The sequence below is a fragment of the Vulpes vulpes genome, chromosome 10, assembly GCF_048418805.1.
Source record: "Vulpes vulpes isolate BD-2025 chromosome 10, VulVul3, whole genome shotgun sequence".
NCBI classification, from domain to species: Eukaryota; Metazoa; Chordata; class Mammalia; order Carnivora; family Canidae; genus Vulpes; species Vulpes vulpes.
In genome coordinates, this window is record NC_132789.1 from 72768243 (window position 1) to 72793353 (window position 25111).

Sequence of the window (25111 nt, forward strand, 5' to 3'; positions counted from 1 at the left end):
TCATGGGGTATATATCATATTAGCTATTTTACAAAGAAAATTTGGAAAAGAGGGAGGTATAGAAGTCAATATACAGGAAAGTTGAACAGTGGTGAATATTCTAACTACAATGAAGGGGAATGAACAGATCTCATTTTCAAATAACCATTTATTAAGCACTGAAAGTAAAGACTCCAAAACATAAAACTAAAAACTTAGAACAGGAAAAAAATAGAGATTACCATGGCTATCTCTACTAATAACTTGGGATAAGCCACAGAAACTGAATGATGTCGATGGAACACGTTTGGGATGGTAGTGAATGGCATGTTTTTAAAGATTAAGTGTAATATCTGTACCCACAGTACAAAGACAAGTGCAGGCACACAGATGTGGTATACAATGTTAACATTCTTCTCCTTCCTGGTAGCACTTTTACCTTTGCAAGACTATCTTTTTGAGCATCTGTTTGCTCTCCTTTCACAAAGGCAAAACAAGGGCCCAGTGGCACATATCCATTATTTTCTCCTACTGAGTCTGGATATACTTCATAAGGAAAACATTTCATACTATCAGTTTTGTGTTCATTATTATGTTCATGAAATCTGGCACACCTGTTTTGGATTGAACCATGGCCTCCGGAAGAAATTTTGGAATCCTAATCCCTAGGGATCTCAGAATGTGATCTCTTTTGGAAATGGGATTGTTGAGATTAAATTAGTAAATTAAGATGAAGTCATATTGGACTAGGATGGGTCCCTAATCTTAATGGTGTCCTTACAGGAAGAGAAGAAGTACACACGCACGAAGGGGGCACACTGTGAAGATGGAGGCAGAGACTTATGTGCTGCAGCTATATGCCCAGGAACAGTGAGGATGGTAAGCAAGCCATTAGGAAGAAGATTCTCTCTTGTAGGTTTCAGAGGGAGCATGGCCTTGCCCACACCTTGATTTTGGATATCTGGGTTCCAGAACTTGAGACAATAAAATTCTGTTGTTTTAAACCACCCAGTTAGTGATATTTTGTAACAGTAGCCCTAGGAAACTAATACAACCTATCACAAACACAATCCTAAAAGAATATTACAAATGCCTAATGTGTGCATAAACTTTCTTGACCTCAGAAGTGTTTATACTGTAATTATTTGGTATGTTACAACTATATATCCTGTATGATCCTTGGAATGACTCAGGAGATTACTGTCCCATTGTGTCACCTGAGAAACTAAGGGTCAAAGAAGTTATATAAAAGAAGGTCTCTTTCTATGTTTCTACTCCAAAGACCTTCTGGCTGATAGAACTACACCACAGGCATTACTCTGTACAATATTCCACTTAGCTTTACTGTTTTCCCTTTAGCACAATTTTTAATTTTAATAGTTTTGTTAGAATATTCACATTCCATAAAATGTATTTTTGCTCTTCTAAAACATAAAGTCAATAAAAATAAATAAATATATACATACATACATAAAGTCAGTGTTTTAGGGTTTTTTTTGGTAAAGATTTTATTTATTTGAGAGAGAGTGAGAGAGAGACTACAAATGGTGGGCAGGGGCAGAGGGAGAACCAGAACCCCCCACTGAGGGGATAGCATGATGTGGGGCTTGATCCCAGGACCCTGAGATCATGACCACCTGAGCCAAAGGCAGACACTTAACAGCCTGAGCCACCCAGGCAGCCCAAGTCAATGGTTTTTAATATATTCAAGGTATGTAATCATCACTACAATCTAACTTTAGAACATTTTCATCACCCCAAAAGAAACTCCATGCCTGTTAGAAGTCACTCCCCAACCTCCCTTCTATCTACCCCCTTGCAACCAATAATCTACTTTCTATCTCTATGGATGTGCTTATGCTGAACATTTCATATAAATGGAATCATGTATTATGTGGTCTTTTGTGACTGACTTCTTCCACTTAGCCTATTTTTAAGGTTCATACAGGCTGTAGCATATACCAGCACATTTTCTAATTGCTAAGTAAGATTCCATTGTGTGGATACACTACATTTATTTATACATTCATCTGTTGATAGATCCATTTATCAGTTGATGGATCCATTTATCAGTTGATGGGTATTTGAGTTCCTGCCATTTTTTACTATAATGAATGCTGTGAACATTCTGCACAAAGATTTTGTATGGATATATGTTTTTATTTCATGTGGGTGTACACCAAGGAGTGGAATTGCTGGGTTATAGGATAACTCTAAATATAAACTTCTGAGGAACTGCCAGACTATTTTCCAATAAAGGCTATATGTACCATTTCACCTTCTCACCAGCAATATATAGAGATTCTAATTTCTCCATATTCCTGGACATTTGTATACCTTCTTTGAAAAAAAGTCTATTCAGATAGCCCATTTTAAAATTTCTTTTTTTTAATCAAGTTGTAAGAGTTCCTTATATACTCAGGATACAAGCCCTTTATCAGAGATGTTTGCCAATATTTTCTCCTCCTCTGTGGATTAACTTTTCATTTTCTTGATGACACTATGCAGTATAAAATTTTTTAATTTCGTTTTCCTCCTATCACTTATACTTTTGTTGCTGCATCTATGAAGCCTTTGCCTACCCAAAGTCATGAAGAGTTATTCCTAGATTTTGTTCTAAAGGCTTTATAATTTCAGCTCCTATATTTAGGTCTATGATCCATTTGAGTTAATTTTAGTGTATGGTAAAAGGAAGAGGTCTATTTTATTCTTTGGCATATGGATGTCCAGTAGTTCCAGCACGATTTATTAACCCCTTTATTTAACTACATATTTTGGCATACATTTTTTTTGCTATTACTTGAAATCCATTGTAAAATGAGATTGGTATAAATAAACTAGTTGACTTAAAATTATTATTTGACCAAGGTCATATGTCTAGTAAGTAGCAGAGCTGTGACTGAACCACAGGTCTTAGGATGCCAAATTTCATGTTTTTGTGAGAACATAGTATTACCTTTTATGTGAACATGTTTCAGACTTATTCATCAAAGATAGGAAAAGATACTTGAAACTATATTTCATTATACAAGGAATGACTGAACATACTTAAGATTTTGCTTGCTTCTTTTTATATATGTCAATAAGAACAGTTAAAATCTGCTGAGCACTCAATTTGTGCCAGAAATGTTTTAAGTCATCAGTGTGATCTTAACCATCATAACAATCTTAAAAAAACAAAAACAAGCGTCAAAAAAAAAGAAAGAAAGAAAGAAAGAAAGAAAGAAAGAAAGAAAGAAAGAAAAACAGCATCTATCCTATTCCCGCCTGTTTTTACAGATGGAGAAACTAAGACACAAAGATAATAAGCACATTGCTGAAGACCACAGAGTTGGTAAGTGGTAAGAATCAGGCAATTTGGCCCCAAAGATCATGATCTTCTTCTTTTATTTTTTGATGATTTTATTTATTTGGGGGGGGGGCATGCATAAGTGGGGATGGAGGGAGAAGAGAGGGAGAAGCAGACTCCCCACTGAGCGGGGAGCCTGACGTAGAGTCTGACACAGGGCTGGACCCCAGGACTCTGAGACCATGACCTGGGCAAAAGGCAGATGCTTAACTGACTGGGCCACCCAGGTATCCCAAGACCATGTTCTTCTTAACACTTTGAAAGCAAATTATTTTAAGAGAAAAGCATTTACCACATTATGCTTAAACAGATCAGCAACCATCTAGAAAGGGACACTTAGCTCTTTTAATTATTGCCACTGCTGTCACAGCTAAAGAGGCAGTGAATTAGGTCGTCAGGATGGCCAAAAACTCTAAAAGAGGGAAATTATCAATACACTAGATTCAGGTATAAAAATACTAGATGTCCATGACTAACTGAAGAAGTAATCTCATTTTAAAAACAGAAAAATATTTAACAGTGATACTGCAGTGAGTGGCACAACTAAAGACAAAGCCCAACAATATAAATACCAAAAGGGAAAGGAAAGGCCCGTACAAACACAGAGGAAGGAACTCTGGAAGTCTCCAATGGCCACAAAACGAATGAGTCAACCAGGCAGTGTTGTGACAGGAAGTGTTGAGAAGATGTGTAACACCAAAGGGCTAGAGAGAAATCGTTCCTTTATACCATCAGTGAGACCCCTAGTAGAATGTGGATATCACTTTTGGTCACTATATTTAAAGAAGCATTGGGAGAAATCAGAGTTTGAACAAGAGAAAAAAACAAACCCAAACAACAGGAAACAGTACTTGTAAGGAAAAGAACTTGCAGTTTAGCCAAGACAGTAAAGGTTCATTTAATTACTGCCTTTAGAGCGGAAGACCACTGGAAGCCTATTCCCCAAACTCTGAAGGCTTGGGCTTTTTCTGGTCATTTATTTCTGTCAGATATCACTTTCTTAGAGGCTTTTATCCTAAATAGATTCCTCAGTTTCCAGCACATTGCTCTGTTTTATTAAATCCATAGCATGTAATAATCTGGAGTTCTCACTAGTCCCGTGAATATATGACCCCTCTTGTCCCATTAGGATGTAAGTTGTTCATAAGCAAAAACCTTGAGCACTGCTTTATACCTACTTCATACTTTTTTACATCTGGTATATATCTGGGAAATAGAATTTTACAAATACTTGTAGAATGTGTATCCGTGAAGAAGCAACAAGGAAAATAAGCTTTCAAATCTTATTTTGAAACCACCCAGTTAGAAGTAACAACTTCTAGTGTTTACTCCCAACAATATGATTCAATACTTTATGGCATTAAGTCTTACAAGAAATAAGCAAATAATCATTGAGTTCTTACAATGTACTGAACAGTGTTCTAAGGCTTTACGCATATCAATCATTTAGTCCTCAACTAAGAGATAAATTCTATTCTTTTCTTCATAAAATGGGGGCTCTTTAGCTTAAAGAGATTAAATAATTTGCCCACTCACCTAGCTCTTAGGTGGTAGAGCTGGGATTTAAATTCAAACAATTACACAATTTATACCATTCATTTAAGGCTGAAATAAATGTAAACAGAGCAAAAATACATTAAAGAGGAAACAACTGATGTTATGGCATAGAAGTTAGGTAATGTGGGTTTTCTCCTCTACAGTTTTATAGGCTTGCTGTATGGATCCTTTCAAATTCTGTTTTGCTGTAAGATGTTCGAACACATCTTGGGGTTATTTTTTCCCTTGTAATGATGTCTTTATTTAAAAAAAAAATTTATTTATAATGAAGCATTCATGTCAAACTAGAGAAAATAAAATGAACTTCCAAGTACTAATGTATCTTTAATAATTATCAACATGTAGCCAATCTTTCTGCAATGTATACTGAAAATACAAATACTGAATCACCTCAAAGGGAATCCTACTGTGTTATTAATAGCAGTCTTTATTCTATCTCTAAAAAGATTTCATTAAGTCTGAAATGCATGTAATTCCTTTTTTTCAAGTAGAACTGTTAGCAATACAAGGAACAAACCTGAGAGGGTATTTTTGTTATCCAAAAGAAAACCAATGGACAGTGCCAAAAATAATTTCTCAAAATATTACTAAATATCTCTAAGTGATGTGCCTTTAGAAATGTGACATCTTAGGTACTACATTATAGCAGGAACTAAATTTTAATTAGAAAATATTTTATAAATTTTAGGAAAAAACTAACTAGGAATTTTGTGCCTATTGTGCTAATAAATATTATTTCCAAATGTCACGAGAGACCAACAAACACACAAGTAGAAACAAATTAAATACCAACACATACCTGTTTGTCTCCTAGGTCAGGGTCCCCTTTACTAGAGTCAGAGCTGACATCGTCTTCATCAGAACTGTTGATGTCTTCCTCATCTGAAGGAAGTTCACCAAGACCAAGATCAAGATCATTGTGTCCTTCCTGGGATGCTCCAGAACTGCTTCAGTGAAAGTTATCCACATTAGTCACCTTAAATAACAAGAACACTACCAAAAAACCACACAGGACAAACCATGTTATTCCTGTGATGTAAGTAAGGTATACCTAATGGATATAAACACAGGGATGGGAATATCCAGACCAGCCAAACTTCCCCTTTTCTTTCACTATCTCAGGTGTTAAAAATTCAAATTCATTTTTGGTTTAAAATAAACATCTTGGGGGCAGCCCAGGTGGCTCAGCGGTTTAGTGCCACCTTCAGCCCAGAGCATGATCCTGGAGACCTGGGGTCGAGTCCCAAGTCAGGCTCCCTGCATGGAGCCTGCTTCTCCCTCTGCCTGTGTCTCTGCCTCTCTCTCTCTCTCTCTCTCTCTCTGTCTCTCATGGATAGATAAATAAAATCTTTAAAAAAATAATAATAATAAATAAATAAACAAACAAACATCTTGGAAAGCATGTATTTTCCTAATAGGAAGGTGGGTGTGAGAAGCAAGTTTCCCAGCTGCCCTAATCCTATACTTCCAAATCTACTTGAAAAGAACAGGTCTCTGCTCATATAAATCAAGGAGCCTCACAGATTTGGCTGGGTTACCACAAAAGGGGCACTCACTAGCTACACAGGAACATTAGAAGCAGTGGCGTTTCCCTGGGTTTCAGTGTTGCTTTTTTTTTAAAGCAATTAACCAATCTATCAGAATTGGGAGGTAATGATGGTGAACACAATAAACAATGCATGTGCTACTGTAAACATGTGCCCAACCACCCTGATTGTCACCAATTCCTTTAATGTAACCACCTCATAAGACATGAGAAAGGACAAGGATGTTAAACATTCTTGGGCTCTGATCCAGACCTGTTGAATCAAGAAGTCTAGGGGTGCAGGGCCCTGAGAGGATACATGTTGGAAGTCTGAAAATCACTGTACCAGGCCATTTACCAACTCTGCCTCGCCAGCCTGACACTGTCAACATTTTCCACTTTCTACTGAAACAGAGCTCTTGAATCTAACAGTCATTGTTACAATCTCAGTTTGGGGTAGGGGGAATTCCACAGCAAAGTTCCCCAGGAAGACAAGAGAAATAATTCTTTCTAACTTTGATTGTAAAGACTCAGGAACAAATTATCTGTAGCAACTGCTTTCCTGCCTGCAGTCTACAAGAATATCGCAGAATAGAAGAGTCAGTAAAAGATGCACAGAAAAGAAAATCATCAGGGGAAACACTCAGAATAAAGAGATAGTTGTATTTCACCCTCACAGGTCCCTTTACAGGTCAGGGGCAGGTCCACTCAACTGCCAAGGCTCCCACCAGTTATGAAAATTTCTAACAGGAACTTTAAAAGCTAAAGATGAATTTTCTGCCAGTTCCTGATTACACATTATAGGATACAGACTAGCCTCACATGCCATTCCTGGAACTCATCTCTTACAGAAATCATTTGGATGAAGGCAGAATGCCAAAAGGAACACCTCCCTCTGCCAACGACAGGGGTTCCTTATTATTCAGTAGCTGGAGGGCCTGGGGAATCATACCGCAGCCTCAATTAAGTGGGTGCACACCTTATCATAGCTCCATGACACGGAGGAGACTCACTCCCCAGGGAGGAGTTGGGGGTGGAGAGCTGAAGCTTCCTAGTCAGATCACTGGCAAGATTCACTGTCGCTGGGTGCACAGACAGGAGCCCAACCCAGTTGGGTAATTAGTTGATTTAAGTTAAGTTAGCAAGAGTAAATAAAGCTAACAGGATGTAGAGACTGCAGGATACATTCATACAAATAAAAGAAAACATACCTTAACACTTGTTTTTATCTTCTTTATCTCTTTACATCCTCTAAAACCCTGCTACTCAAGACACATTCAATCTATGAGCTGCTTCAGCAGCACCAGGAAGCTTTTTAGAAAAACAGAACTTCAGGCCTCACCCTGCTGCACTGAATCACAACCTGGTTATAAACAAAAATCCAAGTAATTTTGTTTTTTTCACTCAGTGCACTCTTTTAGACTCAACAGTATAACAATTTTGAATAATCAGCAACAAAGCTTGTAGCACCTGTGAAGAAATTAGGTTTATTTTGTCTGAGAGAGAGCTGAGAGGTGTTTCTTGGTCCAACACTTAGAAAGCCATTATTAAGGAGATGGTAAGCAGCTACCTGCCACAACCATTAGGGGTACAATTATTTATAAAAGTTAACATTTAATAACAAGAAGAATAAAAGCTTTAAATATTAAAAGGACATGGATCAAAACATAACAGCCACAAAATACTGGGAGATTTCAGGTCTGAAAATTGCCTTCCTACAGAAAACCTCCCCTGGCCACCCCCTCCCTATCCCACATTAATATAGTTAATATATATTAAATAAGAGTTAATATATATTAAATATATAATATTTACCTCTTCTAAATCCCACACCATCTCACTCAACCGCACATGGTGATATATTTATTTCCCTCACTAAAACATAAACTCCTAAGAACAAGTAAATGGTCTTTTTCAGTTGAATCGGAAGCATACTGCTTAACATTTAATAGGCCCTCAGTAAATTTTTACTGAATAAACAAAAATTATATGAGAAAGCAAAGGCTGTTAAATCTCAGAGGTTCAGATGCTAAGTATTTTTGGTGGTGGTGATCACAAAGATTTGAAGAGGGGGAATACTACAATAGTGTATGGTTTAAAAGGGAAACACCATCCTAGGCATCATAATCAATGGTGTGGAAGTGGGAATGTTTGTATTTAGGAAACAAAAAGAACATTTTGAAGACACTATAGGGTGGCTCAGCAGTTGAGCATCTGCCTTCGGCTCAGGACGTGATCCTGGAGTTTCAGGATCGAGTCCCACATCGGGCTCCTACATGAAGCCTGCCTCTCCATCTGCCTATGTCTCTGTCTCTCTCTGTGTCTCTCATGAATAAATAAATAAAATATTTTTAAAAAATAAAATAAAATAAAATAAAAAGAACATTTTGGCTGCAGCACAATTTCCTATACATAATTAATTGGGGGGGCAGGGAGCTTGGAGAGGATGACAGGTACCAAACAACAGAAGAGTCCATATTCATCTTGTAGGCCTTCAATAAGAACTCTCAAATCTTCCAGTAAACCTCAAAGATTTCCTCATTAGAACTCGAACTGGAGGGGTACCTGGGTGACTCAGTGGTTGAGCATCTGCCTTTGGCTCAGGTCATGGGCCAGGGTCCTGGGACTTGATCCCAGTCTCACAGATGCAGAACTGGATCCCAGGACCCTGGGATCATGACCTGAGCCAAAGGCAGATACTCAACCACTGAGCCACCAGGTGCCCAAATAAATAAAACCTTAAAAAAAATAAAAACATGGGCAGCCCGGGTGGCTCAGCGGTTTAGCGCCGCCTTCAGCCCAGGGTGTGATCCTGGAGAACAGGGATTGAGTCCCACATCAGGCTCCCTGCATGGAGTCTGCTTCCCCCTCTGCCTGTGTCTCTTCCTCCCTCTCTCTGTATGTGTCTCTCATGAAAAAATAAAATCTTTAAAAATAAATAAATAAATAATTAAAACAAAAACAAAAAAACCTCCAACTCAAATATCATTACCATATTTCTCTCATACCAATTCAAGAATAAAACAATACCTCTTCCATCAATCCAGCCCTTGTAGGCACAGCCTCTGCTCCACTCCCCCCACCCAACCAGATGCTCACTAATTAGCATCAGTGAGCTCCTCTTAAGGATCTCAAAAGATTGAACTGGAATGAACGGAGCTCCCCAAACATCTGGATGGTAACCATACTGGAGACCACTTATGATTTCTGAAGCATAAAAGGGAGGAAAATGAGCAAACTGGATTCTAAGGAGACTAATCTTGTAACCCAAAGTCAGTGAACTAACTATGGGCCAAACGGAGCTGGGCACAGTGAAAGAAGTGGAAGGGGGTCTAAGAAGTAATTTCAACAGTGCAGACACCCTAAATGAGGTTGGCTACATGAGGAATTAAGAAGAAGGGTTGAATCTAAGAGTTGAAAAAAAAAAATCAACAGGGCTATGGTAAAGAGGGAGGGGAAAAACTTGAGTCTTCCTTCAAGAGTTCATGAACAGTCACTAGCAAAATGAGGGAAACATCACAATTGAAATAGAAACATATTAACAAGGGATATGATTTTATTTTTTTAAGGAATATGATTTTAAAGGAAAGATAATGAAGGGGTTTAGCAGCAAAATCAGGAAAGATGGCAGCCAGTATCCACATTTACATGTTCATTTCTACGTGATCAAACAGAAAAATTATTGATTAATCTATTTTCCCATGTAATCTTAACAGCCTTTAAATCTATAGATCTTTCATAATGAAATATTCCTTACCAACTCTTTACCAATGCCAGCCATTAAATTGGGGGCTCTTCTATTCTTTACATTTCCTTCCCAAGTGTCAAAAGATAATGTCTTAACACTGTCAGCTTTCTGGGCTAAAGGAACAGAACATAGTGTTCCCTCCATACTTTCCTGCCTGGCTATTTCATAATTTGATAATCAAGGTAAAAGGAAAGTAAGCTGCAACCACAACCAAGACAAAGTCAGGTCTGGGCTCTACCTCCCCAGGCCATCCTTTTCAAGTGAGAATTGTTTCTGGATGGAGTAAGGACAGAGAAGAGTAACAACAGAAGCAAATTCCCACTGATTAGGCAGCTGTTCTTCGGTTCCACATGTCAAGGATCTACACATTTGGACTGATTATTTAATACCATCATTTTTTTAAAATTACTTATTTTTTGTTTATGTTATTTACAATATAGGGACAGTACATCCTCCACTGGGAGTACGTCAAATTTCTCATTCAGAAGGAATTGTCTTTTAAAAAATACTAATTTAATTGATTACCCCTAAATTTTCAGGAATGTGAAATCTGTACAACATTGAGCCAGACATTACTACCAAAATACTCTTGTGAACCTTCATTAAGCTGAAAATGCCAGCAAAGGGAGGGAAGAAGGACAAGGATAGCAGAGGAAGGAAAATGAGAAGCAGAGTTAGCTGAAGAACACTTTGAAAGCGCTGAATTCTGTTCTCTGTTGTTGATGAATCCAGTTATCTTTTTCCTCTCTTGCCTGCAATTTTATTCTGAGCCCCTTAAACAAAGAATGTTCCACATAATTCCTCTCAAACTTGAAGAAAAAAAGTTTATTCCAACATCCTCAGCTTCAAAGTTTCTTTCTCACTTTTAAGTCACAACGTGTAAATCTGAACTGTCATCTTTCTCTTCCTCTTCCTTTTACGCCTGGATCAAACTGAACAGAACCTGCTAGTCCTCAGGATGTTGTTATAGTTCTTTTACAAATGCTGTCTCATTATGACTTGGTGATTAGGTGTTTTTTTTTTTTTTTTTTGGCTGCTTTCATATTTATTGCAGAATGAATGGAAAAAACTACTGGTGAACACTTAAGGATGAACATTATATAGAAAAGTCAGCAAAAATTTTTTTCATAAGTTATGTATTATACGCCAACTACATAATATTGGTTCACGATTTTCACTAGAAAAGTGTTTCTATTTAGTGTATATACCTTTATAGGTATATACGTTTATAGGGTATAGGTATATACATTAGTTTTTAAATATACATTTAGTTTTACTCTGGTACTTCAGCTCCTTTATTGAATTTCAGGTTGAGAATCATGAATCAAATCCATTAAAGAAGGAATTTTTTTAAAGATTTTATTTATTTATTTACTCATGAGAGACACACAGAGAGAGGCAGAGACATAGGCAGAGGGAGAAGCAGGCTCCCTGTGGGGAGCCTGACATGGGACTGATCCCAGGGCCCCAGGATCATGCCCTGAGTCAAAGGCAGACATTCAACCACTGAGCCACCCGGGCGTCCCCACAAAAAAAGGATTTAAAAACCATTCTTATTCTTGTTTCCAGGTCCTCTTTTTAATTACAGTTTTGGGATAATTTTCCACCCAGATGACTTTGCTGGGAACTACCCCTAAAATAAGTAAGTAATCTCTCTACTACTTTTAGGAAACATGGCATGACTGTGAAATAGGTACATGTGCCCACTTTCATCCTCAAATAAAGCCAGATTCGTGTACTTGTGTCATGTTTTTAGGTTTTCCAAACATATGATCTTGAACAATTATTTTAAGTACGTGCAGAGCCAGGCTGACAGAACATAAAAGCCAAAAGATAACAGAGCCTGAAGCAAACTTATCTGACCTGAACAAAAATCAGGTTCTTCAAGTGTGAACCCTATGTGCTATCATGTGATAGGTATTTTCTATTACTAACTGCTTTGACTAAAAAGAAACTTCAGTGATTGAATAACATGTAAGGCTGTGGACGGATGATATTCTTATTACCGTAATAATAGCGAAAATCCTTCCCCTTAAAGAAAGGTATATACATTAGTTTATTTTTTAAATATACATTAATTTTTAATCTCTTGAGAAGTTAAGAGAAACTTTAATTTTAAAAATTAATGATATTATTGTCTTGATTTTAGTAAAAATATATATAATATATAACATATTAACTTCTTTGAGTTAAACACTTTCATTAATAAAACGCAAAATACAAATGAATAAAATCACTGCAATAAGGGATAGGATAGCAGGAGTTTGTTACCAAAAAAAGAAAAGGAAGTGAAAAGAAACTTGCAACATAAAATATACACAATTAAGCGTTTCATTCTTTGGTTCATGAATTTTAGCGGTGTTAACAACCAAACCTTTTAAAAATAGCAAGCTGGGGGATCCCTGGGTGGCGCAGCAGTTTGGTGCCTGCCTTTGGCCCAGGGCGCGATCCTGGAGACCCAGGATCGAATCCCACATCGGGCTCCCAGTGCATGGAGCCTGCTTGCTCTGTCTGTGTCTCTGCCTCTCTCTCTCTCCCTGTGTGACTATCATAAATAAATAAAATTTAAAAAAAAAATAGCAAGCTGGGATTCTATAGCTTCAGGAAAAGGAACCACAGAGAAATATTTAGCTTCCCTGAAATATAAACTGGGTGTTTAAAAGTTTAAAAGTGAAAAAACAAAAAAAGTTTAAAAGTGGAGACACTGTCAGGATGGAATACCAGGCTTCAGTGATGGACTTTGAAAAATACACCCAGTTCAATTTCTAGGGTCATCCTTAACTTTTAAAATACCATTCTCATTCTCTTCTCCCAGAAATGCATTTGTTACTAGGATTACCTAAATGATTAAAAACAAAATCAAAGGGTGGTACCCTGAGGCTGTTCTTTAAAATAGTCATTGCAGGATGACAGTTTAAAAAACAAATGCAGGGATCCCTGGGTGGCGCAGCGGTTTGGCGCCTGCCTTTGGCCCAGGGCGCGATCCGGGAGACCCTGGATCAATTCCCACGTCGGGCTCCCGGTGCATGGAGCCTGCTTCTCCCTCTGCCTGTGTCTCTGCCTCTCTCTCTCTCTCTCTCTCTCTGTGACTATCATAAATAAATAAATAAATAAATAAATAAATAAATAAATAAATAAATAAATAAATAAAATAAAAAACAAATGCAAAATGGGGCACCTGGGTGGCTCAGTGGTTGAGCGTCTGCCTTTGGCTCAGGGCATGATCCTGGGGTCCTGGGATGGAGCCCAGCATCAGGTTCCTCACAGGGAGCCTGCTTCTCCTTCTGAATATGTCTCTGCTTCTCTCTCTGTGTGTCTCTCATGAATAAATAAATAAATAAAATCTTTTAAAAATATATTTTAAAAAATGCAAAAAAAAAAAAAAAAGATAAACCTGACACATAATGTTGAGAGGGAGGCAAAAAGCCTTTGTATTATTTATATGAATTATTAAAACACAAAACTATACCCTAAAAAAGAAAAAAAAGGAATTCAAAATTCCTAAAGTCAAGAGAACCTACTCAGATGTTCACACCTGTTTTACTTAAGTAGCTTTTTAGAGTCAGGAAGGTTTAACTACAAAGAAACAGTACTAAAAAGAGTTTGCATCAAAGGCCATTAATATGGAGACTGGTTAAATAAGCTGGGACACATCCATACAATGAATTTCTAAACAGCTGTTTAAAAAATGAGGTAGATCTATGCACAATGATATAGACTGTTCTCCAAGAATATGGCTGGGTTTAAAAGAAATCAAGGCATGGAACAGTGTGCATCTATTTGCATAAAAAAGCAAAAGAACACATATACACAGAAAAACATATACATATATATATACAAAACAAAAAACTCGTTTTTGCATATACAGAAACACACATTTTTATGTGTGTATGTATATATTGTTTGTATATAATTGTACACACACACCCAGAAATACAAATATACCAGTAGATATCTCTGTAAAGATTCAAAAGAAACTGATAACAATGTTTGCTTCTGGGACTAAGGTAAAGTCTGAGTTAAGAAAGACTTCACAATTTACCTTTTGGTGTTTTTTAAAAAACATTTTTAATATGTATATTATTACTTTTTCAAAGACAACACAACAAACCCAGAGGCTTTGGAAAGTTTTAGAAAGATGATTCAAAGCACCAACTCTTTAGGTACTGCTTAGTTCTTCCCAGAGTGATAAGTAAAAAAAAAAACAAGAACTACTTTTTACGTGGGAAAGGTATACAGATTGCTTTCCTTTACAACCTGTAGGGGTTTATTCGGGGAAAATTATTAGCATGCCTCCTGATAATAGATTGGAGTAATGAGCTTCCGGCCAGCCAGCTGATTGCTTTAAAAAGAGAAAAAGAGGGGCACCTGAGTGGCTCAATTGGTTGGGCATCTGACTCTTGATTTCAGCTCAGGTTATGGTCTCAGGGTCCTGGGATTGAGCCCCACGCTGGGCTCTGCGCTCAGCAAGGAGTCTGCTTGGGTAGGATTCTCTCTCTCTCTCTCTCTCTCTCTCTCTCTCTCTCTCCCTCTCTCTGCCCTTCTCCCTACTTCTCCACACCACCACCACCCCCCCACACACACACGTGCATGCTCTCTCTCAAATAAATAAAGAAATCTTAAAAAAAAAAAAAAAAGAGGTTGTAAAGGGATTCTTCAACATTCTACAGGGGCTAGAGTAACCACACAACTTGCTGCCTATGCCACAGTGAACAGTGCCATACTATTAGACATCTCCCACAGCATTCTGGGGTGTGGAGAATTCCTGGCCTCTAAGTAAGGACAATCATATCCTGCAGTGTTCCAGGTACAATCCCAGTGAGACAAGAGGAGCCTAAGGCTGATCACAGTCCAGCAGACACTCTTGTCCCTCTGGCTTAGCTGGAAGGCATTTGGTTCAAGCATGAGCTGCTCCCAGCTAGAGAGGAATAGATTGTTATAAAAATATCTCCTGAAACAAGCACTGGCTAAAATAAATACCAAACACTGAATTACTAGCAATTTTGCTTTATTAAAACTTGGAGGGGTTTGAGAATGATTCCTTGAAATACTCTTCAAGAAGAAATGTGCACAGAAATCTTTTTCTTAATACAAATAAAAAAGCATTCTATTGAGCTTAGAATTGCCTCTAATAAAATATAGCAGGATGCCAATCCAGTTTTGTCATTACAGCAAGATGGTGTTTATTTGTGGAAAAATAAAAATTTTTAAGTCAATTTAGAGTTGACCCAATATCCTCTCTTACCTTTACCTACTCATTATGTAATATGTAACTCATTAGTATCACACCAAATAAAGGACACTAGAAATAATGAGGTTGGGATGGCTACACGAGGGTGCTTCACATTTAGACACATACAGGCACACACATATACAGATGCTGCATATTTAGATATTTACACACATAAATTTATACACATATTTTCATATATATATATTATAATATTTAAAAAACATAAAAACTGCTATGCCATTTATCTCAATAAATATTGAGGACTTATATATCATATTATTTTAGGGGCTGGATGAAGATAATCTAATAGAATTAATGTTCAAACTGTAAATTTTATCGGTTGCTCCCCTTTTTACCTGCTGAGTGGAACCTTCCTAAACAGATAGAGGCAGAAGGAACTGGAATATCCACAAATAATTAGCATAAAGGCATGGAGTATTTTCTAAAATGAATACAACCAGAAGTTAGTGCATGCTAAGTGTTATTAAAGGCAGTGCACAGACACTAAGGCTACAGAACCAGAAAAATAAACACTCCATGCAGGCTGGGGCAGTCAGAGGTTTGAGGTACAGGCACTTGAAAGAAGACTCCAGTGAATGAAGAGGAGCACAGGCATCCTAAGTGGAAGAGGACTGAAGGGAAATGGTATGAGCAAAGGCTTGGAGGTAGGAATGGAAGTGTTGTGGTGGGTGATGGGGGCAAGGCTGTGGCGAGGATTTCTGCGTGATGAGAAGTTAGAGGTCTACCAAGTTAGAGAGAGACCCCCTTCTCTTGGCAGGCAGCCATAGCAGAAAAGGCAATCATCCATCCACGATGGGAACTGGGGATCCAAACTCAACACCTTTCCTTGGCCTTGCCAGGTTCTAACACCAGAGTCGGGAACCTAGTGGGGGAGCTGGGTCAGGGGAGTAAGACTGGTTGATGAGCACGTAAAGATAACACCTCATCTTCTATCTTATTAAACAGGGCGACCTTGTATTTTTGTATCAATTGTACATGCCACATTGCTTACACTAATTTCTTTTCCTCATAATCTGAGCAGCCACTGAAAAGGTGGTGAGAGTTTTGGAAAATATGATCATTCCCTCTGCCCATGCTATGCTCTTGATTGCGAGTTGGTACGAAACTATTGTATAACACCTATTGTGTTCTGCCTTTCCATCTATGGAAAACCAAGAGGACACCAAATGGTCTAATGACCAGCTGCCCTTCCTGCTCTGTTCCCTCAGGTAGGGTGCCCTAGCCAAATAACTTTCTGTATTATAGGGGCAGTTCCGGCTACATTTGGGTAGAGAATTTTAGTTCCTTGCCAACACATGCAATTATTCAAACCAGCCAATCACATCCTCCCATGGGAACCAAAGGTCACCCCCAACCCTGATACTGGCTTCCATAGCCCCTGGTGACTCACTGTTCCCAATGCAATCTCAGTGTGGCCCTGTGTTATGTTCTCCCTCCCTAGGCTGTATATGTGACCAATAAACTGCTGTTAATCTCATCTGTCTAGTATCATGCACTTGGCAATCCCTATAACCCAAGGGCAGGAATCCCTTGCTCGCCAACAGGGTGAATAGGAAATAATAAGAACATCAGTAATTAAATCATTTATTATATTGCAAATTAATTTAAATATTAAACTATATATTTATTTTTAAATTACATACAAATTGTAAGTTAATTAAATATTATTATTTTAAATAATTATTAATTTAAAATAATTAAAACCACCAAAGAGGGTGCCATTTTCCAGGATTTTTAAGTACAAAAAGGTACACTAGTAGTTTCTAATAGAATTATCCCGATGAATGCCCTTGAAGGATATATCAAGTTAGCTTCCTATACACCTAATTATATTTTGCAGATACATCCAAAGTCTGCTGTAATAAACTTATGCTATTTTCAAGTTATAGAAATATGATATATTCCATGTTACAGAATATTAAGTGTTACATTAAGTATAGACCCTAGTAAATAAAATAGTAGAGAATTACAAGGAAACCAGTAGTTAAACTCAAAGGACATCTGCCTTCCATCCCAGATCTTATTTTAGCCAGGCCTATTCGAATGTCCCCTTTTTCTAACAGGAACTACAACGTGTAATTGGGATTTCCCACTGCCATGGGGAAAAGGATAGTAGGCTTCTTGTGAGTCCATTAGTAGCTGAGATGGGGAGGTTAAATTGTCACTCATGAATACGTCAGTTCACTTTCTTATTTAAAACTATACATGAACAATTCTACTTATCATCTGTCTTCCTCAGGTACTATCCACAAAAGAACTGTCCTAAAAGTCTACTCCAGGCTATCTATGAATCATCAGTAATCCCAGAGACCTACGTGGAAACCATTTCTTTATCAGAGCATGCTGGGGACACAGGTCTATTGTTTCAAGATTGAGAGGCTGTGGAGGACAAAAGGACATGGGTTTTCTTCCTCCACTTATTCCCCCATGCATCCTTGAATCTTTTCACTGGTTACATTATTAACTAGTTCTGTGTTTATTTTTAGCTTTCTTGAGTGGGAAACCAAGAAACATCTTAACATTCTAACAAACTTGTGTAGCATCTTTGAAAGCTAGAGCCAGGACAAATGGAAGAGAAGTAAAAATAAACATGTATTTAAGAAGTGAGATACAAAGATTCACTTTAGACAGGATCAGAAGCATTTCATTACACTTTCATACATCTCTAGGAGCAGAGAGAAAGAAGGCAGTAGCAAAGAGAAGAAAAAACACCTAAACCTAAGACAGACTTGTATTTGAATCTAAACTCTACTTCTTACCTGGCTGTGTGTAATGGCTGGCTCTTCAGGCTCTTTAATTTTATATTTCTCTAAACTATAAAATTGAGATAATGCCACCAGCTATGAAGATTAAATGAGATAATGTACACTTGTCTGGTACATGCAATAGGCAGGAAATAAAGACAAATTTTTAAAAAGCAGACATGAGAACAACAACAACTTAGTCCATTAAATAAGTGGAATGAATGGCAAGAGGAACTGGAAGGTTTTGTTCTTGTTCACCAGTGATCACCCCAGAATTTAGAATGATACCTGATCTATTTCTTGCATGCATGAATTAATAAATTAGTGGCCTTTATCCTAATATCTCACACAACAATAGTATAGTATGTGTAGACAAGTCTAGTCTGCCTCTTCTTTTTATATGGCCCAAGAGCCAAGAATGGCTTTTACATTTTAAATGGTGGTAAAAAATCAAGAATAATATTTTGTGACATGTGGAAATTACATAAAACTCAAATTTCAGTGTCTACAAGTAAAGTTTTATTGGATCACAGCCACACATTTGTTTTTGGACTGTCTATGGCTGCTTTCACACTATATGCACAGAACTGAATAGTTGCAACAGAGATCACATGGCCTGTAAAGTCTAAAATATTTACCATTTGACCATTTAGGGGAAAAGTTTACTGACCCTCACTTTATTAGCTTACCCAGAGCACAGTATATCTGCTTTGGAGCAAAAAACTGCCTGTTTTTTTTTTTTTAACTTTTTTTTTTAATTTATTATTTATGATAGTCACAGAGAGAGAGAGAGAGGCAGAGAGAGAAGCAGGCTCCATTCACCGGGAGCCCGACGTGGGATTCGATCCCGGGTCTCCAGGATCGTGCCCTGGGCCAGCAGGCGCCAAACCGCTGCGCCACCCAGGGATCCCAACTGCCTCTGTTTTAATCTGAACTCTGCCATTTACTATCTAAGTGAAACTGAATTATAAGCTTTTAACCTCAATTTGCGTCAGTTTCCCCATCCATAAAATAGGGATAATAATACTGTCTACCTGAAAGAGCTTTATGAAGATTAAATGAATTTATATGAATAATGTATTAACAACAGTGCCTCGTCATAGAAAGCTCATTTGCTTGCATGCATGTTCTCTGTCCTCATACATTTAGTGTCATCTGTAATATTAAAAAAAATTAGACACTTAAAAGTCTAGACTTGTATAAAAAATGACTTCAGAGAGAAGCTTCTGCATTATCAGTCATGTGAAACAGCTCATCATCAGTGTACACGGCTGAGTAAAGAACTCCTGCAATGAGATCATATGAGCCATGGTTTCATAGCAGGTCACCCTTGGTCTTGTTCTAAACGTTTAATTTCACTGTTCTTTTTGGGAGCTTACTACCTGTACAGTAATATCCTGCAGCTCAGAATAATCATAGTTTTACCCACATTACAGCACTGTCTCCTAATTCTGAAAGAATTTTGGTCACCAACTAATTTAGAGGTGTCTCATTAGATCTCAAAATACTTTTAAAAGCACTTTTCTAAACACTAGCTTTAACCCTCTTTGGTAAATAAAAATTACAATGAACATACAGACTGAAAAGACAGCTCTGAAAGATACAAAAAGCACGTGTCATGCAATGAAGGTGCTGATTCTTTTGGTTATGTGAATTCTAGTCTGCCATGTAAAGCAAAGTACCTGTATTTCTTTTCTAATTACAGATTTTCATCCTAAAGTTAAGGGAGTCTAGTGAACAGCACGTCACAACTCTGATCCCCTACTTTGAGCCACTAGCTAGCTAGCTAAAGGCACCAAAAAAGGAGAAGGAAGGAAGGAAGGAAGGAGGGAAAGAGGGAGGGAGGGAGGGAAAGTTAAGATACCAGAAAATAGTAAGGAAAGAGGGAAAGAGGAAAGAAGCAAGGAGCAGGTAGTAAGACCAAGCGTGATGCGCTCCTCCATCTGTGATGTGTGTCTGCATTACCCTAGGGTTAGCAGTGCACTGAGCTCCCGGTGTGTTAAGGGTTTGTGTAAGGCATGGAGGTGACACAAGAAGGAAGGCTTCCTGTCTAGGAGGAAACAGTGCTGACAGCCTCTGCCTTTCTCAAGTACCTCCAAGATAACAAAGGCCTCCTGGGAACAGAGATTAACTACTTGTAAACTTTCCATTTATTCTAAAACTTTCCATATTAAAAAGCAAACCAAACAAACAAAACCCCCAGAAAAACTCTTCCCTCAACTGGAATGGAAGGGGATAATGAAAGGGAAAGGAAGGAGGATTTTAGTTTTCACCTTTATGCACATTTAACTTTAAAAGAAAAAAAAGAATTCTATGTAACTTTTATAATTAAGAAAATACATAAAAAACTGAAAATCCCCATTCTCCCTCTCCCAAGTTTAATAACCTCAATTATTTCAAGCATCCCTAATAAACTTTTTTTTTTTTTAATACTTAGGAAGAAAAGATCAAAGGTAAGGGGGAGGGTGGGCTGGAGACAATCCTCTCCATCTAAGCCTCCCATGAAATGCAAAAAAAAAAAAAAAATCAGACCATGTTGACATGTAGATTATGGCAATAATTTTCAGTATACTTCCTGTACAGACTATAGGTGAACACACTTCTAACCCTCCAGACTGTGTACCACTGTCAAGGAAAATGATAAATTCCCTATATGATAAACCCAAGTAAGAAAGAATGTTTTCACCTTAACCTCAGGTGAGTATGGCAAAACAGAAGCTACTGTGAACTCCAACACCTCTATACACAGTCACAGATTTTAACTCATGGAATCCACCCACAGGGCATTAGCAAAAAGGACAGAAGAAATATTTACTGGGGCCAAGATTTCAATGAGCACTAATCTACATAGTACAGAAGAGCATCTGAAAATACTTTGCTCCTTAACAGTGGGAAGAGCTCAATTAAAATTAAAGATGTTTAGAATTAGTACTATGGAGAATAGATCTAACAAGGCTACATTCAACGAACTGGCTAGGATCTCCACTTAGTCTACTACACAAAAGCACTGGCGCCTGCCTTTGGCCCGGGGTGCAATCCTGGAGACCCGGGATCGAATCCCACATCAGGCTTCCGGTGCATGGAGCCTGCTTCTCCCTCTGCCTATGTCTCTGCCTCTCTCTCTCTGTGACTATCATAAATAAATAAAAATTAAAAAAAAAAAAACAATCAACAGTTAATAAAATAACCACTGGATATAAAAACATACGTAAACTAATTTTACCAACAAATAAATTCCTGAACCTATTAGAGCTAATATATTTGCTTATTTTCAGTGATTAAATTTTGCTCTATAAAGAGTTTATATATTTTAATGAGACCAAAATTCACTTAATAATCACAGAAAACTTTCACCCTTCACATCTTTATTTTATATTCTTTGCTAAAGCCTTAGTACCAATTTTCATTTTAAAAGTTCCCTTTATCCTTCTCCAAATATGGTACTCAGCATATACTTGATATGTAGTTAAGAATCTGTTATCTAGTTTATAGCAGCAATGTCCACAATAGCCAAACTGTGGAAGGAGCCTCGGTGTCCATCGAAAGATGAATGGATAAAGAAGATGTGGTTTATGTATACAATGGAATATTACTCAGCCATTAGAAATGACCAATACCCACCATTTGCTTCAACGTGGATGGAACTGGAGGGTATTATGCTGAGTGAAATAAGTCAATCAGAGAAGGACAAACATTATATGGTCTCATTCATTTGGGGAATATAAATAATAGTGAAAGGGAATAGAAGGGAAGGGAGAAGAAATGGGTAGGAAATATCGGAAAGGGAGACAGAACATGAAGACTCCTAACTCTGGGAAATGAACTAGGGGTGGTGGAAGGGGAGGAGGGCGGGGGGTGGGGGTGAAGGGATGACGGGCACTGAGGGGGGGCACTTGACGGGATGAGCACTGGGTGTTATTCTGTATGTTGGCAAATTGAACACCAATAAAAAATTAATTTATTATTAAAAAAAAGAATCTGAGATCTAGAAATAGTATTTAATACATGAAAAGGAAACATGTAATCTATTAAATAGTTTTCACGGGTTATCTGTGCAAATTCACAAGCATATTCTATATTTTACTTGTCTTCTTAACAGCTACAACATGGGATTTTATCTGTTGTATAGTGAGAATACTAAAAGATAAAGGAAAGAAGTTTTTTTTAAGTGAACATTGTTCTAGAAGACCTCATAACTTTTTAGTTAAGGTAAGATACTTTTTCCATCTAGATACTAAACTCTAGATTGGTGTTCCTAATACACTTTATTTGCAGACAACAAAGAGTCTAATATATTTCGGCAGATTAGATATCCAAATCCTAAAATAATTATATAGATAATTCACACTATAAAAGTACATTTTCAGTAACTAAATCATTGCAATCATTTCCATATATATATATTTATATGTATTTATATATATAAATATATATATAAAAAATATATATAAAAAATATTTATATATATTTATATATATATATTTATATATATATATATAAACTGCACAAAGGCCTTCACCAGATTCTTGACTTTGGGGCATCTTAGTAAATTCCTTTGTGCAGTTTATATATATATATATATTTATATATATATAAACTGCACAAAGGCCTTCACCAGATTCTTGACTTTGGGGCATCTTAGTAAATTCTGGCTAACTCCAAAGGTACCTACAAACTGCTCAGAATTTTGTTTTAATTTGTGTTCTTACTACATGTAAGGTTACAGAGACAGGTCTTTCATTTAAGAAGAGTTTTATAAAATTATTTATTTATTTTTTTAGTAATATAATTGTATTTTCTGAATAACATATCAAATAGATACCTTAATATCTCTACTACTTTGAGAAACTGTCAAAAATTGCTTTTGATTGGCAGGGAATTTAGACCTATGGCTTCTTTCTGTAGGTTTGGTAAGAAGACCAATAGAATGAGGAGAATGGAATGTTTCTTAACAATCCCATAACATGGCAGGATGCTCACTATCTAATAAAGATACTCATACGAAGTCTTTTAGCTCAATTTCTCTTCTTCAAGGGAACTCTGTTTAAGCAAATAGCGCTAATTCTCCAAGTCAGTGTAATTGCTTTCCAAAATTAACAGATGTTTCCGGTGCATTCTGGAAGCCTGGTCAGTGGGACACTGGTTTACTCAAAATGCAGCTGGATTCTGACCTCATACAAGTAAAAGCAACATATAACCTGATAACTATTTACTCAGATGTGACCACCTATTTTGTGCCAGGTATTTGCTGAGGCCAGGGACACAAAGATGCTTATACTCTCATAAAATTTATCCTTATATTTCTTATGTCTTATGTTCCTCTTTTTGGAAGAAGTGGTGGGGAAAGCTAACAAAGTGCTATGATAGAAAGGTGAGGTAGTGCTGTGCAAAAGCAGACCAAGAAAAGGGGTGACTACTACTACTTGGCATAACAATCAATACAGTAGATAGCAGCTATTAATTTTATTACACCATAAACAGGAAATGCTAGGCAATATACTGTGGAATGGAGTAGCAACACAAGTATCCATAAACTTACCTCCTCATTTAGTCTTCCAATGAATATTTACTAAGTGCCTACTATGTGTCAGGCACTATTCTAGGCACAGGGGAGAAAGTACTGTTAACAAAATTAAATACCTCTCATTCATGCTGATTATATTTTAGTAGGACAAACAGATGGGCAAATAAAAAACAGATACTATACCAATGAGAATAGAAAGTGTTAGAAAGGACAACAGAACTACGTAAGTAGGACAAGTGGATGGGTTGAAGAGGTAGGAATATTTTCTTACCTTTTTTTTTAAATAAATATTTTATGTATTTAATCATGAGAGACACAAGAGAGAGAGAGGCAGAGACATAGGCAGAGGGAGAAGCAGGCTCTATGCAGGGAGCCCCAGCAGGATTCGATCTCAGGACTCCAGGATCACACCCCAAGCCGAAGGCAGGCACCTAACCGCTGAGACACCCAGGTGTCCCTTTCTTACCTTTCCTACACTGGAAGGGGGGATTTTTTACAAAAGGTAACATCTGAGTTAGGTCTAGAAGGATGACGGATAACCTGTCTGGCAGGAAGGGTGTGTCAGGTTGTAAAACAAAGCTATAAGCAAAGTGCTTAGGAATGTTGGTTGGTCTCATACAGGTGGGCAAACTGATGAGATTAGAAAGGCCAACTGGGACCAGACCACAAAAAGTCTTATATTATAAGGCAAAGAGTTTGAATTTTAGTCTCTGGGGCATAGGGCATCAAATGATGCTGAATTACAAGATAATTCTTTAAAAACAATAAACCAAAGATTCTCATTTGAAAATAGGCCAAAGAAACAGAGATTTCACCTTAGAGGATACATAGATGGCAAATATGCACATGAAAAAGATATTTAACATCATCAGCCATCAAGGAAATGCAAAATCACCACACTGGATGTCACTGCACACCTATCAGGATGACTAAAAAAAAAAAAAAAAAAAAAAAAAAAAAAATCACAAACACCAAGTGCTGAAGAGGATGTGGAGACACCCAACTATTTACATTGCTGGTGGGAAAGTTAAATGGTACAGCTACTCTGGAAAACAGTTTGGCAATATCTCCTAAAACTAAACATGCAATTACTACATAACCCATAATTGTACTTTTGGGTATTTATGCCAGAGAAATGAAAACATATGTTCACACAAAAACCTATACATGAATGTTCATTATAGCTTTATTTTTTTTAAGATTATTTATTTATTTATTTATTTATTTATTTATTTATTTATTTATTTATTTATTCATGAGAGACTCAGAGAGAGAGAGAGAGAGGCAGAGACACAGGCAGAGGGAGAAGCAGGCTCCATGCAGGGAGCCCGATGCGGGACTCGATGTGGGACTGGATCCTGGGTCTTCCGGACCACACCCTGGATTGAAGGTGGTGCTACATCACTTGAGCCACCCGGGCTGCCCTTCATT

The 25111-nt window shown here is 37.3% G+C and overlaps 1 protein-coding gene across 2 annotated transcripts in view; it reads right to left on the bottom strand.

The window, feature by feature from the left end:
- FGD6 (FYVE, RhoGEF and PH domain containing 6) overlaps window positions 1–25111 on the bottom strand; it is a 113204-nt gene that overhangs the window by 68205 nt on the left and 19888 nt on the right. Inside the window, exon 3 of one of the 2 annotated variants that reach the window (XM_026013002.2) lies at window positions 5685–5829. In XM_026013002.2, the coding sequence (XP_025868787.1) occupies window positions 5685–5829 (145 nt within the window). Of the gene's footprint in view, window positions 1–5684; window positions 5833–25111 lie in introns of both variants that reach the window. The other variant, XM_026013001.2, reaches the window with a different exon arrangement.